This window comes from Crotalus tigris, unplaced genomic scaffold (assembly GCF_016545835.1).
Source record: "Crotalus tigris isolate CLP2741 ecotype Arizona unplaced genomic scaffold, ASM1654583v1 scf7180000024439.5362192, whole genome shotgun sequence".
In the NCBI taxonomy this organism is placed as follows: domain Eukaryota; kingdom Metazoa; phylum Chordata; class Lepidosauria; order Squamata; family Viperidae; genus Crotalus; species Crotalus tigris.
The window spans coordinates 3,291,983-3,309,587 of NW_024100609.1; the positions used below are offsets into that span (position 1 = coordinate 3,291,983).

General features: G+C 40.5%; 1 protein-coding gene across 2 annotated transcripts in view; it reads right to left on the minus strand.

Moving 5' to 3' along the window:
- Window positions 1-17,605, minus strand: part of ADAM17 (ADAM metallopeptidase domain 17) — a 35,836-nt gene that overhangs the window by 4,358 nt on the left and 13,873 nt on the right. For both annotated transcript variants that reach the window (XM_039331874.1, XM_039331875.1), the window contains exons 9-16: window positions 16,311-16,455; window positions 14,956-15,044; window positions 11,460-11,612; window positions 10,855-11,054; window positions 9,208-9,311; window positions 6,308-6,439; window positions 4,131-4,261; window positions 272-350 (exon numbers count right to left, since the gene is read on the minus strand). In XM_039331874.1, the coding sequence (XP_039187808.1) occupies window positions 272-350; window positions 4,131-4,261; window positions 6,308-6,439; window positions 9,208-9,311; window positions 10,855-11,054; window positions 11,460-11,612; window positions 14,956-15,044; window positions 16,311-16,455 (1,033 nt within the window). The remainder of the gene's footprint in view (window positions 1-271; window positions 351-4,130; window positions 4,262-6,307; window positions 6,440-9,207; window positions 9,312-10,854; window positions 11,055-11,459; window positions 11,613-14,955; window positions 15,045-16,310; window positions 16,456-17,605) is intronic.

The window sequence follows — 17,605 nt, forward strand, 5'->3', positions numbered from 1 at the left end:
ATATGCGGCCCAAGACAATTCCTCTTCACTCAATGTGGCCCAGGCAAGCCAAAAGTTTGGACACCTATGATTTAAATAATTGCAAATATGCAATTTATATCAAAACCTTCCTAATCATTATCTGGTCAATATTAGATATATTCATGCTACCAAATTTATTGACAAATCTGCTTTTTAACTATCACATTTCAAAAAGCAAATAGAATACTACATGAAGTAGAAAAGATGGGCTGAAAGTAAGATTTCAAGTAGTGGAAGATGCATATCTTACCAAATGTATTGATGCTAAGCTGATCAATGAAAACCCAAAGTCGTTCAATCACATCCTGCACACGCTTATCACATTTGCCCTGTAAGAAACAATGCTGGCTTAGTAAACCAAGTTTCCATCATAATGACAGAACAACCTATCTGAAGAATAGTGAGACACAGAAAAAGCAGGTTAAGTGCAACAAAACGTGGTAATGAGTTAATTTCCTATAAAACCGCACCATCAATCAGTTTGAAATAAGAAAACTACGAACTATTGGTGGATTTGCAATTTCATTACAAAATAGGCTTTGTTGCTGGGTTTTCTTTCCCCTAACAACACCACAAAATATGACAGAATACAAGAGATGAAAGGATGTTGGGGAAGGGGGGGGGCTGATATTGTCTTGATCAGTTACCTGGACATTTTTATGCACAATGGATTATTTAGTTGGGAGACTTAGCTTCCAATGCAAAGAACTGCTTGATCTGGCCAAATTTAATTATCCTTTGGATAGCAACACCCTGTACCAGATTGATTCTTTCTTTCTTTCTTTTCTTTTCTTTCTTTCCTTTATTTCTTTATTTCTTTCTTTCCCCTTCTTTCCTTCCTTCCTTTCTCAAACACACATTTCCACGTAACATGCAAAATAGGTATGTGTTGTGTGTGGGGGTGTGTAACATGGAAAATACCTTAATTTTGGGGACTTCCAGTTTTGCGTTGCAGCAAGACGGACGCAGGAAGGCAGAGCTCTGCCCTCTGCGCCTGATTTCGCCTTGCTGGGGGCCCTAAAAAGGGCCTAAAGTTGCCCCAAAGAAGTGATGAAGAAGGAGGGGTGTCTCGTGATCACAGAGAGATGGCGGTCTTTCTGTTCGATCAGAGAAAAGCCCTCCCAACCGGCAGGGGAAAGACTGGCTGCTGACAACCAAAGAAGAAAAGCACGAATTAACACATTGTAAATAGCATGTTTGGAACTGGGTGAGAATATCGATCCTTTTACTATTTTACAACTGAATTTCCTGGGAAAGGCTCCCAAGAAACTAAAAACCTCCGAATGTGAACGGAAGCGGTGTTTTAATTTCTATGGGGACAGAAATATACAATATTGAATTGGAAGTAACATAAAGCTACAGATTTGAAATTTGAGAACTGAGATAATAAAAAAACCATTGAGGTGAAACTTAAGAAATCAATCCTTTGTTTTAAGAGTGGAAAATAGATTTTGAATGACACCTAATGGTGGATCTGAGTACAGCACTATAACTAGCTTTCTGCCTGCTTGGTGATTCCTAGCCTACGGGAGAACAGCTGGCAATAAAGGGAAATATTTTGGCATATTTATCACCCTGACCTTGTTGGACTATAAACACCCACTGAGCTTGGACTTTTAATTTCAAGAGCTAATGGAAGAGAAAGAAAAACTTGACCTTTGATTACGTCTGGCTGGGAGAGACTTTTGAGCTGTTTTCAGGGAGGTTGAACACTTTGAACATTGTGGATTATAACCTTGCCTGACTGACAATTTTTGGATGCCTGAGACAAAAGATCACTATAAAATATTGCTTTTGGGACTGGACCTGTATTCTAAAATCTATTGGATTATAAAGGCTGCATATAAAGACCAGAAAACAAGAGGAAACTTTGTTTTACTCTTACTGAGACTGGTGATATTAGAGGATCTCCTGGAATGATGCCTCAAGAAAAAACAAACACCTTTCAGAAGGAAAGATACTCTACACTACAACTAATTCAGCAAACAATTGTTGCATACAAAGAGGACATAAAAAGAAACCACAATGAGACTAAAAATAATTTAGATAGTATAAATAGCAAATCTCCAAATTAAATCTACAACCAGAAAGTTCCCAGACAATGACTACAAAGTATGAACAAATAAGAGGAAATGGACTAGAGATGGAAGAGATGAAAGAAGGGAAATATAAACTACCATACACAAATAAAATACTGCAAGACCTATCTATAATAATGAAATTGCAAAAGACTCTTTACCCTTAAGCTTGCAAGATGCACCTGATGACAAGGAAGATTTGGGGGAATGGAACACAGAGCTATCAGGAGAAATGTTACAATTTGGGAGTCAAAAGATGAGGGGAGAAATTGAGGGAGAAGGAAGGTGGAGTTGCTTAAGGAACATAATTAGGCGGAATTCCCCCTCAAAAATATCCTACATAAATTGTCTTCCTCATGCCAAGCAACTTTCATAAAAATAGAAAAAAAATTTCTGGATGATTTAATTGCCTTCACTTGGAAAGCTATTTTCCAAGAAAGAAAGCGAGAGTTAGATTTAAAAAACAGAAGATTTGACCTAGTAGAGGGGGCATCATATGTTTAAGTCCTTTCTGAATATGGTTAAAAGAACACATGACCCTTAGATATATTTAGACTTTTATAATGAAAGATATGATTTAGAATTAAAATAGCATTTTTTTCTCTTCTTGTGATATGGGAAATATGAAAACAAGAGGAGGATTGGTATGAATAATTTTTTTAGCTATATAAATGTAATTAACATTGAGAAAATCATACCTGACAAAGACACTTTAAATATTGATGGGAAATTAAACCTTAACAAGAGCACGAAAAACAGGATATTGATTAATGAATACATTATTATTTCTATAATATTAATAAAATATGATGAAGATATTTGTATCTAACTCTGTATACATCAATAATATCAAAAATTATAATTGTGTTATGAGGGGGAAATGGAAAAAATATGGGGAAGAAAAGAGAATCAGGGGAAAAAATACTGGATTGTGCAGTATTGAATAGACTTATATTGAAGAATTTAATATCAAACATGTGAACCCAGACAACATGTTGTTTACTAAGCTCTAAAGATTGTAATTCTTAAAGATTAACAAAACTTTTAAAAAACAGAGAAAAAAAGAAAATACCTTAATTTCACTATAGATCAAATTAATTGGATGGTTGTTTGGATCTCAACACTCAGCCCTTACAGAGGATATGTAGGTAGAGGTAGAGAAGAAATTATTTGCTTCTAAGGCTAAATATAGGTAGGCCAAAAAAATGAGCATTAATGAACAAATGAAACTGATAAAAAGAAAATACAATGGGCTGCAAAAACATAACAAAAGCTGGACACCAGGTGGTCCAAGAATAAAACTAATACAGGCATCCTCAGTTAACAACGGTAATTGGAACCCACAAGTCCATCATTAAGTGAAATGGCCATAAAGCCCAGTGACACGTGATTGCACCGATTACCAGCAGAAGTTCCACTTGTGGTTGTTCAGTAAATCCCATGAGGTTGTTAGGTGTGACAGCACACGATTACCATTTACAACCTCCTGCTGGGTTCTCCACTGGCTTTACACGTTGGAAGCTGGCCATGAAGGTTGCAAATGGTGAACATATAACCATGGGATGCTGCAACCATCTTAATTGTGAGTCAGTTGCCAAGCACCCAAATTATGTTCAACATGACACTTGGCTTGCCAGCTGGAAAGCTGACAGCCTATCTAGGTTCAAGATCCAAATGCCGTGCAACAGAGTGAGCTTCCGTTCCTGCCCTAGTTTCTGCCAACCTAGCAATTTGAAAGCATACAAATGCAAGTAGATAAATAGGTACCACTTTGGTGGGAAAGGTCACTGCGTTCAGTGCTTTCATTCTGGCCACCTGATGACAGAAGCATCTTTCAGACAACGCAGGCTCTCTAGTCAAAGAATCAGAGATGGGCACTGCCCCCTTGAGTCGGTTATGACTAGCAAGGGAAAATCTTTAAAGCTTTGTTTCAATTATCAAAAAAGGGAATAAAGCAATTTCCAGGATGTGGGACCAACATCCAGGGATAGATAAAAAGAGAACACATCCTGATCATGTATGCATACTCACATTCGTGTCACAGAATCCCACAGTGCAGGGCTTTCCCTTCCTCAAATATAAGAAGTTCTGGCTGGCATTACGATAAGGACTACATCTCCCAGTTTCATTTCGACAGCAGATTTTGCAGGAGTTATCTGTTTCTGAAATTTAAAAAAAAGAGGTAAGAAAGGTTATTTTGGCTCTTAACCATCTTGTTTCACAACGGAAACCATTTTCCTTTGTTAATTATGTCTTTATGATCCCCAGATCATAAAAATGAAATATTTAATGTGATGTAAACACCGAGTGCGTTCAGCACAATAAGAAAAACTATGGAATTTCATTAAATCCTAGGGCAAAATGAAGCACAAAGTTTCCTTTCTTAACTAAACCCAACAAAAACAGTGTTACATTTCACTGGATCTAAAAACTAGTGCCCACTGCAAACCAATTTTGTCACATACAACAGGATACAAAAGTAAGCACTAACGAAATGTTTGTAACAACAGAAAACAGATCATTCTTCAAAAGATTTCACAAGTCTTCAAATCATTCCCACATATTGCTGATTACTGGCTTTTTGTGAATTCCCTAATTAACATGCATGGCTAGGGATAGATTAACTTCTGCATTTTCTGTCATATATCATGAGACGGTTGTAAATCAAGGCAGTCACAGGATTGATCTGATTTTACATCTTTTCTAATGGTCCTTAAACAAATGCAGTGATTGTAAAGTGAACACAGCTGTCATAAAGTGAATGCCGCAATCATTAAATGAATCCATTTCCCACAATGGATGTTTGTGTTTTTTTTAACTAGAAACCAGAAGTAAACATCAGTTTCTGGCAAAAAAAAAAAAAATCATAACTTACAGATGACTGCTGGATACTGCAAATGGCTGTAAAAACACATGGTTGCCAAGTACCCAAAATTTGATCACGTGACTGGGGATGCAGCCAACAGAACTTTGAATCCAGATTGTAAGTACCTTTTGGGGTGGGGGAGGGGGGCTTCTATTGCAACTTCAAATACCACTAAACGAGCAGTCATAAATTGAGGACTACCTGTATTAAAAATCAAGAGATATTTGAAGGTGTGCGGAGAGAACAATGTGATTCTTCCACATAGGGAGAGATTCTTGGCAGAAAAGAGTCCCAAAGAGAGCAGGGCATTGTTAAAAATGACAAGGTTCTCCTCACATTCCCAAAGAATGGGGGTCCTTGTGCTAATCCTGCTTTTTTTCATGGTTCCTTACACACGCAGCGGACAAGCGGGATGGGACTTCAGGAGAATGTGGAGCCATGATAAAGTGGGAAAGTAGAGAACCTGAGAAAGAAACTCCACACAATTCTGCTTTGGAGTGATTAGAAATGAGCAGGAATAGAAAAGGCCACCGACAGACTTTCAAGACTCCATTACAATCCGCTTGTCACCTTTTCAAGACCCTCAGCCAGTCCTGTTCCCTGACCTAGCAGGACTGATCTCCTGAAGAAAACAGCTACTTTCCATGCCAGGGAGAACTTGGAAAATCTGGATCCACAATGGAAGAAAAGCCCCCCCCCTCCACATATAACATCCCTGAAAGGGATGTCAGGGTTGGTGGGGGGGGGGGTAGCTAGTGCATTCAACTCCTTCTCTTTAAATGCCAGGGTAAACTTACTAGTTTTCTGAGCATCCAAAGGAGGCTACAGAATACTTAATAATTTCATTATTTTTGGAAGGAATCTTGATAAGGACAAGGAAGAGAGCCAAATCTATAAAGAGGTCTATAAATAACTCGCAAAAGAAATTTAGGAGAAAAGGAAGAGAAAATAAATGCCTCTGAATGAAAAAAAAATGCTCTAGGAGAGCCCACCCCAAAAAAATCAAACTACTTTTATTCCAATCCAGGTCAAGGAAAGTTATTTTAAGAAAAGCAGGCAATATCTGTCTTTGGTCCTCAATTCTGGATAAGATGCTTCTTGAGAAGAGGATCAAGCAAACCTTTAAGCTCAGAGGACAGGGAGGCTATCAGCCCTCTGAGGCACACTCTCCCTTAACTTATGCCCAATAATCCTCGGTAAATTCTCTTTTGCCCCGCAGCTCCAGGAATCCATCTTCAATGGTCAGGGTCCTGGCTGAGGAGAAAAACCCTGAAGGAAGAGCTCTCACTCAGACCGAAGGCAGCATTGGCCCGAGGGAAGCAGACAAGTAGGCTGAACTCACCATTGCAAGCACACGAACGGAGGCGCATCCACTCACAGAAAGGGACGCATTCGCCATCTTTGCATTTGCCCATATCCACGCAGACGGTGTCATCCAAGGCATTCCAAGGGGGAGGACAATCACTACTATTCCCTGTAAGTGGATTTAACATCATGGTCTGTTTAATAATTTTATGCTGTTGCCTCCCATTCCCTCACTCCCCCCATCACTTCTGCTGAGGTACATCTTGGTTCATGTTTATCCTAGCTTTATAAATAACTCAAGCCTAATACTCTTTCCTTGACCTATTTTCCCCACAGCAATGACAACCCTGTGAGATGAGTTCGGTTGTGAGGGAGTGACTGACCTAAAGTCGCTCAGAGTGACTGACCTAAAGTTCATGCCTAAAGTGGGACTAGAACTCGCAATCTCCCTGTTTCTAGCCTAGTGCTTAACCAACAACCCAAATTGTCTTTCATGTTGTCGTCTTGTGGCTCCCTTGTTGAAAGACGAGCAATGGAAGTGTTTTTTTTATTATTCCTCTGAAAGATCCACTTAAGAGAAGAACTCTTGATTGTGAGACCATTTTAATTTTTCCATTTAGGATTATTGTAATTGTATTGTGAGATGGAAGTACTGTAGCACTTACCCTCTTCCATCCTTAGCAACACTGAAATGGCTTTTTGGTTGGAGAGCTAGTCGCTACTGGTCATCTCAGCCCCCTTCAGGGTCTTGCCTTTGGCCCATGGGTGGAGCGCATTCTCCTCGCACACCTCAGTACCTACCATGGCCGCCAGCCACTTGCGCAGGTCCACTAGGCCACTGCCCAGAGCTACAGGCCCGCCCAGCACGAAAGAGGTGAAGTGGTCAGCTAGGAAGCCCATCATAGAGATGGTACAGCACGCCCAGGGCCAGCAGGCAAAAAGCCACCCCAAACGGGGAAAGCCGGATCCCCATCGGCATCATGGCCACCCAGGCCCAGTAGAGATGGAGAGAGGCACGCAAGCCTAGCTGGGACTGGGGGGCCAAGGCATCGATGGAGATCTGGCTTACCCCACTTGGGGTGGCCTTTGGCTTGCGTGCTCTACCACCTCTACTCAAGCTTGCTAGCTGGCCATTTCACCTCCTTTGTGCTGGATGGGCCAGGCAGCGGTGGCAGCGGCTCGAGGCAGGGCTAAGGTGCGTTGTGTGTGCAAGGGGAACAGGCTCCACATGTGGGCCAAGGGCAAGATCTGTGAAGGGGTCAAGGAGATGACCAGCAGCAACCTGCTCTCCATCCGCAAGCAAAAACAGATGGGATGGAGTAGGCGTATCCGGTGGTCTGCATCATGCACTTTCCTCCTCCGCCTACTGCTGGGGGGCTAGCCCGGTATTCACAGCAGGCTACAGAGCCCCAGAGTGCACCGGTCAAGGAGCCAGCAGGCTGTGGCTGCTGACGGACACTGTTGATCCCCATGTGCTCGCTGTGTGCGGGGACCGATGGTGTCAGGCAGCAGCCGCCCCGGCTCTTGCCTCGCCTTGCTTTGCCCTGCGGCAATGACACCCCTGCCCTGCCCCCTGCCTTGCCTTACCCCGCAGGACGAACCTCCTGCCCATTGTCCCACCCACCAGAGACCCCTTGGATGTCCCCCAACCCTGCCCGGCCCCCACAGGCATCCCTCCCCACGAGCAACATCCAGGTGGCCACGCCCACCCCAGCCACGCCCACTCAGTGTGCCATGACCACTGCAGCCACACCCACCTAGTGGTCACGCCCACCCAGGAGAACCACTGGAACACTTTCTCTCCCATTCACTCATATGTTGGTTACCTTATGGCTATAGCAGTGCACACTACACTTCCCTGAAAGCCACTTGGAAGCTGCAGCTGGTCTAGAATGTAGCAGCATAGGCAGCTGTGGGCATGCCCTTGCCTGCTTGCATGACATTTTTGCTCCATGAGCTGCAATGGTTGCCGGTAGATTTCCAGCTTCAAGGTTCTGGTAATTACCTATAAAGCCCTTCATGGTATGAAGCCTGATTATCTGTATCCAAACCCTTGTAACTGATATCTGTCCCACACTGTCTGACAAAGTTGGCATGCTCCCAGTCCCATTAATTACACAATGTCACCTGGTAAGAGCCAGGAAGTGAGTATTCTCTATCATGGCACCTGCCCTCTGAAACAGCATTTCCTGAGATCCATACAGCTCTCACCATGGCCTTATTTAAATTAGCCCTTGAAAATGGGCGCTATCCCCAGGCCTTGGTTACAAGAAGTGATAGCCCTCTTGGTAATGTTCTAGTTTTACTAAATGATGGTTTGTTTTTTCTAGACTTTAGATTTTCTGTTTGTGTGTGTTTTATTACATTTTTACTGAGTATTCTAATTGGGACAACCTATACATTTTACAGATAAGTAAGAAAATTAGCCTGGAAATATACTTTAATTTTTTATGTGCATCTTAGTTTTTTTTTTGAGAGAGAGAGTTAGGATTATGAGGGTTAAGATACAGATAATCAGGCTTCATAACACGAAGCTCTTTGTAGGTAATTAATTACCAGAACCTTGAATTCCAGCTTATCTCAGTTTTTTTGAGGAGTGAAAGGTTATAAGCTCAAACTTAGCATCTGGTAGGATGCTCAGTTCAAAAGCCTGGCCAGGAGAAAGGAGTAGCACATAAGCATATTTATTTATTTTATTATTTATCTATTTATAAAATTGATTGGCTACCCATCTTACCATCAAGTAACTCTGGGTGTATCTTTTTCAGTCAATTTCTGTTTTGGAAGCACATTTGTCTTGGAATGAACATTCATAATTTATTAATAAAACTATATAACTGTCTTTCCAAAACTAAAACATACAGGGTGTACTACTGAAAAATTGAAATTAAAAACAAAAGTAGTTTAGGACAAAAGACAGAAAAACAAAGGACTCACCTGTGCAATAGGATTCCCCTTTACAAGTTGCATTGATAGCTTCCTGGCACTTCTTATCTGCACTTTCAAATTGGCATCTTTTACAGCAGGGGCTGTTTCGGTCACTAAGCAGATTGGCAGAAATAATAAAATATCTAAATTGATAAGCTCCAAGAAATAGCAAAGAAAAAAATGCCATAAAGGTTGTATACTTTAAAAAAAAATCTGTACTTTGTTTTTGTTTGTTTTTTTACAGAAACTGTGTTAGATAATTTTCACCCCGTCTCCAATCTTTCCCATGGGCCCTTTCAGAGTTCTGTTCATCCCCTTTTCCTACTTACCATTTTTATATGAAGCCAATGGGCAACATTATTGACTGACATGACGTTAGGTGGCCTAAATATGTTGCTGACACTCAGCTATAGATGTCTATCCTAGGGCCAATAAGTGGTGTTGTTGAGGTTCCTGGAGGCTATGGGAGTCTGGATGGGGAAGAACGGGCTTCAACTCACCCCACATTTTAAGCCCCCTCCCACGAGATCCAGATTTTCTCAATGGAGTTCTACTGCCACACAAAGAATTGGTGCACATAATAGGGGAGTTTTTTCTGGAGTCGCAACTCCTGTTTGAAGAACTGGAAGCCACGGCCAGGAGACCATCTGCAGATTGGCCTTGTGTGCCAATTGTACCCTTTCCTAGGTTGGGAAGTATTATTTACAATGACTCATGCCTTGATTACTTGAATGAATAACGGCAATGCGCTCTATGCGGGGTTACCCTTAAAGAGTACTCAGATGCTGTTGCTGGTCCACAATGCAGTTATACAAATGTATCGCAGTGTGCCTATGTTACGCCACTGTGAGCTGGTGGAATTCAAGGTGCTGATTATCACTTAGAATGCCCTTTAAGCACCTTTCTCCAATGGTTTCTGCCAGGTCCAGTAGTTCCAGCAAGATGTCCGTGCTCCAGTCCCCCTTTATTAGCCAGGGACATTTGTCAGAGCCCAGAAGCAAGTCTTCTGGGTTACAGTGCTGGCCCTCTGGATCCTCCTCCTCCCCAAGATCACCCTGACCCTGCTGGCGTTTCATCAGTCCCTGAAGCCGGGAAGCTCCTTTCTATGTGGAGCCTGGAGGCAGAGTGGGCTTGTCAATGACGCTTTTTTTTTTTTAATGCGATTGCAGTTGTGTAGATTGTGTCAGATTGTCCTTGCATGCTATATCCTGTATTGTGATAATGATGGAGATTTGTTTTTGTTGTTTGTTGATTTTAATCTTACATTCACCATCCAGAGTCGGAACAGAAATGGGTATAATCATTAGTATAATAAAGTTTGTAACATTCTATATCCTGTGTTCTAGTGTTAAAATTGTTTCAGAAGATGTCTATCTATTGCTGTGCTACCCATTGTACCTTATGTCGCAACGGTGACGTAAGCCACATGAAGTACATACTTAGGTAGTCTGATTTGAATTAGAAAGCTATACAAAGCACATTAGATATTATTACCAAAACATCAATCATTAATTAAAAAAACATATTGGATACATACCACCTTTTCATTCGTTTACTTTAATATAGGAAATCAAAGACTCAAGTGACACACACACACACCCTTCATTTTGTTCCTTCTGTAGCCATTTTTTTTTATTTACTTCGCTACTGCCTCACCTGCATTTTGCGTTCGGCTTTAGCTTGCAGTCAGAGGTGCAGCAAAGATCGTTCTGAAGATTCAAGAGGCCAGGGTCACATTCCTCCCCTTCATCCACTCTGGAATTGCCACATACTTTGTTGGTCCGTTCTTTGAAGCATTCTGGGGCCTTGGCCTGTATGGTCTGAAGAATGGATGCTTTACTGCAGTTTGAAAACATCTAAAAATATTATAGGAGAATGGGGAAAATAATAGCTGTAAAATGCTGTCATTTGCAAATGTGGTCAGTTGCAAACTTTGGTATAGAATTCACCCACCCGAGGCCCCTGTCAGCCCCCCCCATTATGCAATCAATGAAATCCATTAACTCAGGATCTCTTGCCACAGTTCAGAACACAAAGTGGGTATTTCTAACATCCATCTTGATTTCTAATGCTTTATTCCTGATTTTAACATTTTCTCTTCTTTTCTTTCTTTTCTTACCTTTCCTCAAACCAGTCAGTATTTTTTTAAAAAATGCAGTGAAACACTGTAATATTTGCAAAGGCAAATTAAACTGAAATATAAAAATTAAAAGATCATCCCACCATAAATGGAACAACATGGAGATTTAAAAAAAAAATACCTTGTTGTTTTCATGGTCCCCACTCACAGCAATAGGGTACATAACGTATTTTCCTCCTTGATCTTCAGTGGGAGCACATTCCGGCATGCTATCAGGATCGTGTTCTGCCCCAAAATTATGTCCCAACTCATGAGTAGTAACTAAGTCAGCTTCCTGTTAAATGAAAACAAAATGATGTTATCTAGTTGGTAATGAAATGTCTGCAAGCAAAACCAAGCTCAGAGAGTGCCAAGGACTCCACAAACCAAACCGTTGCAGCTAAACCCCAGAAACAAAGAGGTATCTGAATATGTCCATCTACCCACTGTATACTGCAGTATACACAACATCTTCCAGAAAAGTGTCAACTGTAACATGGACAATGCTAATCAGTTAGAATTCTCTGAAGCAGCATATAAAATACAGAACTTGCCACATAGATCCGGGAAAAAACCCTTAAGTCAAACAATTATACCACAAAAAGCAGAACCAATTCAAGTAGAAGACATAAAAACCTTAAAAACCTAAAGAAGGACTAACCCAGTACCATCTTCTCAGCAGACAATGTACCCAAAATGGTTATGTCTGTCCATTATGATTATAATGGACAGAAGATTATCTGTACAAAATGCCAAAAAATTACTTGAGGCCAAAAATTCTACATTCCAGTAAACATCAACCTAATAACATAAACTGGACAACCTGATTAAGAGAACCCTCAATGACCTAACCAATAAAGGTCAAATCATTAAAAAAAAACAGTGGCAGATGAAAAACTGTGTACCTTTGTCTGTCATGCTTCTGTAGACACCTCAAAATACACAAGCCCTACCTACCTCTTCATCCAACTGTATTATTAATAAAGAGGCCAACATACAGCATAGCCAAAAAAATCCTACAAAATCTTGTACATCTTACAGAGGGTAGCAAATAATCTATCAACTCCTCATTACAGTGCCTCCAGAGAGCTAAAGACTGAAAAATAGAAGATGCAGTTATGGAAATATCCAAAATAAGCCTCATTACCTACTTTCCGTGTGATGGAAAAAAAATCAGAGGAACACCCATGGGATCACTACTATGAGGACTCATAGCACAAATCACAATGCAAGGTCTAGAAACTACAGCACTCCCACATGTATTTCTCATAATAAAATTGTACTAGAGAAGATACATGTAACAATGAACGGCATCTTCAAATGAGTACAATTCACAAGGGAAATAAAGAACAACATCCTAGACTTCCTGGATATCCTCATCAGCAAAGGAAATGGCAGCAAATTAGAAATGCAAGTCTAAACAACCCACACTAACCAAGTACTCCATTTGTGAAGTAACAATCCAATCTCCCACAAGAGGAGCTGTGTGAGAACATTATTCAGAAAAGTACAAAAGTACATTGCAGCAATCCTGAACACCAGAAAAAAGAAACAGACCACCTATACAAAATCTTCCAATAAAATGGATATCTATGCAACTTTATCAAAAGGTGCCTGACCCACTCAACTCATTGCAGCACAACCAACACAAGCTATGAAAAGATCATAGCAACATCTCATAAACAACCAACAGATTATTATAACCATCTGGCATCTCTGTAGAACACAAGTCAATAAAGTCCTCCATAATAGCCACTATGCAGGACAAATAGGCAGAAGACTAACAGAATACGGTACATCCATGAAAACCAGCTATCAGCCAGAAGACATCCCTTCATCTCATAAGACGTGGAGAGATTCAAACATAGTTTTGATTGGGAAACTGCAGGCATCCTAGATCAAAAGATAAATTTAACTGAGTCCCTGTGGACTTTACTCAGCTAACAGGGGCAGTGCTCATCTCTGTTTCAAGGCCATTGAGATGGTGCTGTCTGAAAATATTTCTGCAGTCATGTGGCCAGCATGACATCACATGGCCGTTACCTTTCCACCAAAGCGGTACCTATTTATCTATTTGAATTTGCATGCTTTTGAACTGCTAGGTTGACATGAGTTGGGGTGAGGAATGGGAGGCTCACTCCATTGGAGCTTGGGTCGCAAACTTGGGCTGCTAGCTTTCCAGCCGACAAGCACAGCGTCTTAATCACTGAGCACCAGGGCCGCCCCATCCTAAATCCAAAAATGCTAAGGAATTCTTGGAAACTTGGCATTCAGACAAATCAGCCATCAATAAACACAAAAAAATAAGCCATATTTATACATCATTCAAAAACATACTTTTCAGCAGCCAACTCCCAGATAGATAAGAATTAACATCAGTCAAACAGAAAACAATACTCTAATCAAGGAACTACTAAGGAGAAAACCACACTCCACCAAAACGGCAAAGCAAGCTACTATATAGAAATAGGAAGCAAACCCCACACTCACTAGCACTGATGATGGTACTTATTTGGGTAATGAAACATCTGCAAGCAAACAACCAAGCTCAGAGAGCACCAAGAACACCACAGTGCAACCCTGAACTATAACATATATTATCTTGTGTTAGAAGACAAGACTTCATTATAATTCTGTTCAGTTAGCTGACTTCGACTTCTGACAGTAGGACCAACAATGCTCCAAAGAGTTCTGTTACTATATAGTTGGTTGCAAAATTTTAGGCACACGTAGTTGTTCGATTCAATAAATGCCTAAGTGAACAGAAGCTGACACAACTTCTAACAAGCTATAAAGCTAAACTTAACATCTTCTGCAGATAAAGCTAAACTTAACATCTTCTGCCAGCAGTTTGGCAGTTGGAGTCTCACCGGCTCAAGGTTGATTCAGCCTTCCATCTTTCTGAGGTCAGTAAAATGAGGACCCAGATTGTTGGGAGGCAATATGCTGACTTTGTAAACTGCTTAGAGAGGGCTGTAAAGCACTGCGAAGAGGTATATAAGTCTAAGTGCTATTGCTAAGTGGTATCTTTCTGCAAATCTGAATGCATACTATTTACATAAAATTCTTTACAAGTTGAAAGTAATAAAACAATGAGTACAGCAAATGCAGAAGTCTGGACACCTTTCCAGCGAGTAAAGGAAGTAAAGTTGAAAAGGGGATGGACATCTCAACAGGACAATAATTGAAAACACAATCAACCAAATCAACTCTGAAGGTATTCGAGGAGGTTCGCATGCAAGAAGACTTAAGAATACTTCTGAGGTCAAAGAGTGAGAAACAGTTTCAGAAGCAAGAACAAACTTAACTGGCTACTGGAAACATTTGGAAGCTGTTATTTCTGCCAAAATAGGTGTTCTGAATTACTGACTGGAACAATGCCCAACTTCTGCACCTACTAAATTCATTGCTTTCCTATTTCTTACAATCAGGAATGCCTACACTTTTTCGTGAAATATAATACTGAACACTCCAATGATTTTAAATAATAATCAACATTACCACAATGTGTTTAGCAGCTCAGTCACCGTGGCTGGTAGGAAAAATCATCTTCAACAACAAGAGTAATTAGTCAACTAGCCCCCAAAAGCAACATTGTTGATTTCCTTAAAATGGTATCCATAATTTATTTGCAATACCTTTGTAAGGATTGTTTTGCCATAGTTCTTTGTGCTGGTTAAGCCACTGTTAAGATAGACAGCTTTTCCTGGTATCGAATTAGAATAAGCTAGGAAAGAGAAGATAAAAATATCAAGTTAAGACTCACTCAATACTGCTGGACCGTTGTTGGATACATGCAGCAGGATTCACAATCTTAGGAACATATTTTGACAATTCTCTTTGACTGATGGTTCTTTCAATTATGCTATCTCACTAGGGCAGTGTTTCCCAAACTTGACAATTTTAAGGCATGAGGACTTCAACTCCCAGAATTCCACAGCCAGCGTTGCTGGCTGTGGAATTCTGGGAGTTGAAGTCCACATGCCTTAAAATTGTCAAGTTTAGGAAACACTGCACTAGGGAAGGGAAACAAAGAGTACAAACATGCCACTCTTTGTTGGGTGTGTTTTAGGAGTTAATGCTTAATGCCAATTTAAATCTAAAGAAACTAGATTTTCTGGAAAGTTCAAGTCTCTTTTCAGCTTTGAGACTTTTACAGAAAGTCTTTGACACCTACCATGTTTCTGTCCTGCCTGAACTTGCATTAAATCATTTCTACAAAATAAACTACTAGCTTTTTCACTAATGCCTACTGGCCCATAAGCCTGAAAAATGAAAATGATGGGAAAATGAAATCTACTGCATGTTTGGACACGTACACATCTTCCCAGAAAAAATTAAGCAGGGACAGTAAGAAATGGAGGTAGCAGGTACCATTCTAATAAAGCAATGCTGCGGGATAAGTTTATGTTCCCCGTGACAGTCACTCTGTAAACAAGAAAGCCCACCTCCAAGCAGGCCTTTTGTGCAAGTGCCAGAACATAGCCTCAACATTTCAAATGTTCCTCCTGGTCAAAAAGGATTGAAGATCTCTGCTGTAAGTCACCGGCTCATCTTAACTGCCTACAGTAGATACATACTTTTTTTTTTCTTCTGACATTTAAATTTATTTCCTAGAGCAGTGGTTCTCAACCTGTGGGTTGGGACCCCATTTGGGGTCGAACGACCATTTCACGGGGGTCGCCAAACAACGCAGTCCGCCATTTTTTCCCCTTTTCCTTAGCTGTGCTACTCCCTTTTATTCTATTGGCTTTTGAAAGCCAATAGAATAGACTCTTTTGAATAGAGTCTAATTCTATTGGCTTTCAAAAGCCAATAGGAATTGTCCAGGCTGTCTCTGCCCTGCTGAGCCTGCCAAAAGTCCCATTCTGCAAATGGTGCTGCACCAGTTGAGTAGTCCTCGACTTACGACCAGTTGGGGGTCGCAGCATTAAAAAGGTTGAGAACCACTGTCCTAGAAGAAAAACCAAATTCAAAGTAAAAAGTGATTTACCTTTTGGACAGATGCCACCGTGGCTGTTTGGTTTTTGAGATGCCACATAAGCTAGTCCAAGAGTACCCATATCAAAATCTTGGTATGTAAACAGATGAGCAAGGCACACCGTAGCTGCTTTTTCAGCTATGTCATAACTGAATTGCTTTGGGGGACAAATAAAGCAAACACTTTTTAGTTTAGAGATGCTTAGTCAATAAATTAGGAAAGAAGATCAATAAATAAGAAATTCCACTTCTGGCATCACCAAATAACGCTTCTCTGTTCCATTTTTTTAAAAAAAAATTAAATTTTTATTGAGTAAACATTTAAAAACAGGTTGAACACAGTGTGGCTTTTCTGGCTGTTATTTTCCCATACATACTAGACCATATATCTCCCTATTCATTGATCTTTTATACCATTTACATATTGCATTTTATACTATTTACATATTTATATTTTTGCATACATATTTATGTCTATTTACAACATAACTTCCATTTTCATTATTTCATATTCTTTCTGATCTCTAGCTTACGCTCACTTTGAGGCTGAAAATCTACACTTTCTCTCTTCTAGCTGAGCTTTCTTTGTTCTGACTTTTTCTCCTCGAGTCTAAGCAATAGCACATCTTATCCCAAACTTCGTAATACTGTGTTTCATCCTTGTCTTTAATTTCTAATGTTAGTCTTTTTTAATTAGTTCACTCTCCACCAAGGAATTTCCGTTTTTCCAGTTCTGGGCATAGACCAACCTTGCTGCTGTTATAATATGCAACACTAGATATGCCTCTCCTTTGTTAAACTTCCCATCTATCATTCCCAGTAAAAACAGTTCTAGTCTGGGATCTATCTTCAGTACCAACATTTCCTCCAACCAAGTCTTTATTAGCCAAATTATTTGGCTTTGGAACAAGTCCACCACATATGATAACAAGTCCCTAACACTTTCTTGCACTTCTAACACTGTGGTGACATATCTTTTCTCATCTTTGCCAGTCTTGTTGGGGAGAAGTGCCACCTGTAAAACATTTTGTACAAATTCTCTTCTGTCACAAATTACTCAGGACCACCTAGTAAAGCATTCCAGAAACGAAGTAAACACCCTATAATAGCATTTCTGCATAATAAGGATTGAAAAATAGTTCAGATATACTTGATGAAGCATGCTGCATCAACATGCTGTGATTGGCGAGACGAGCCACGCGGCCTCCTGCCACGGGCAGCAGCACTGGCGCGATGCACCACATGGGGTGCGGCCACAAACAGCCGCAGAAGAACTCAGGCAACAGCGGGACAGGAGTCAGGGCGAGG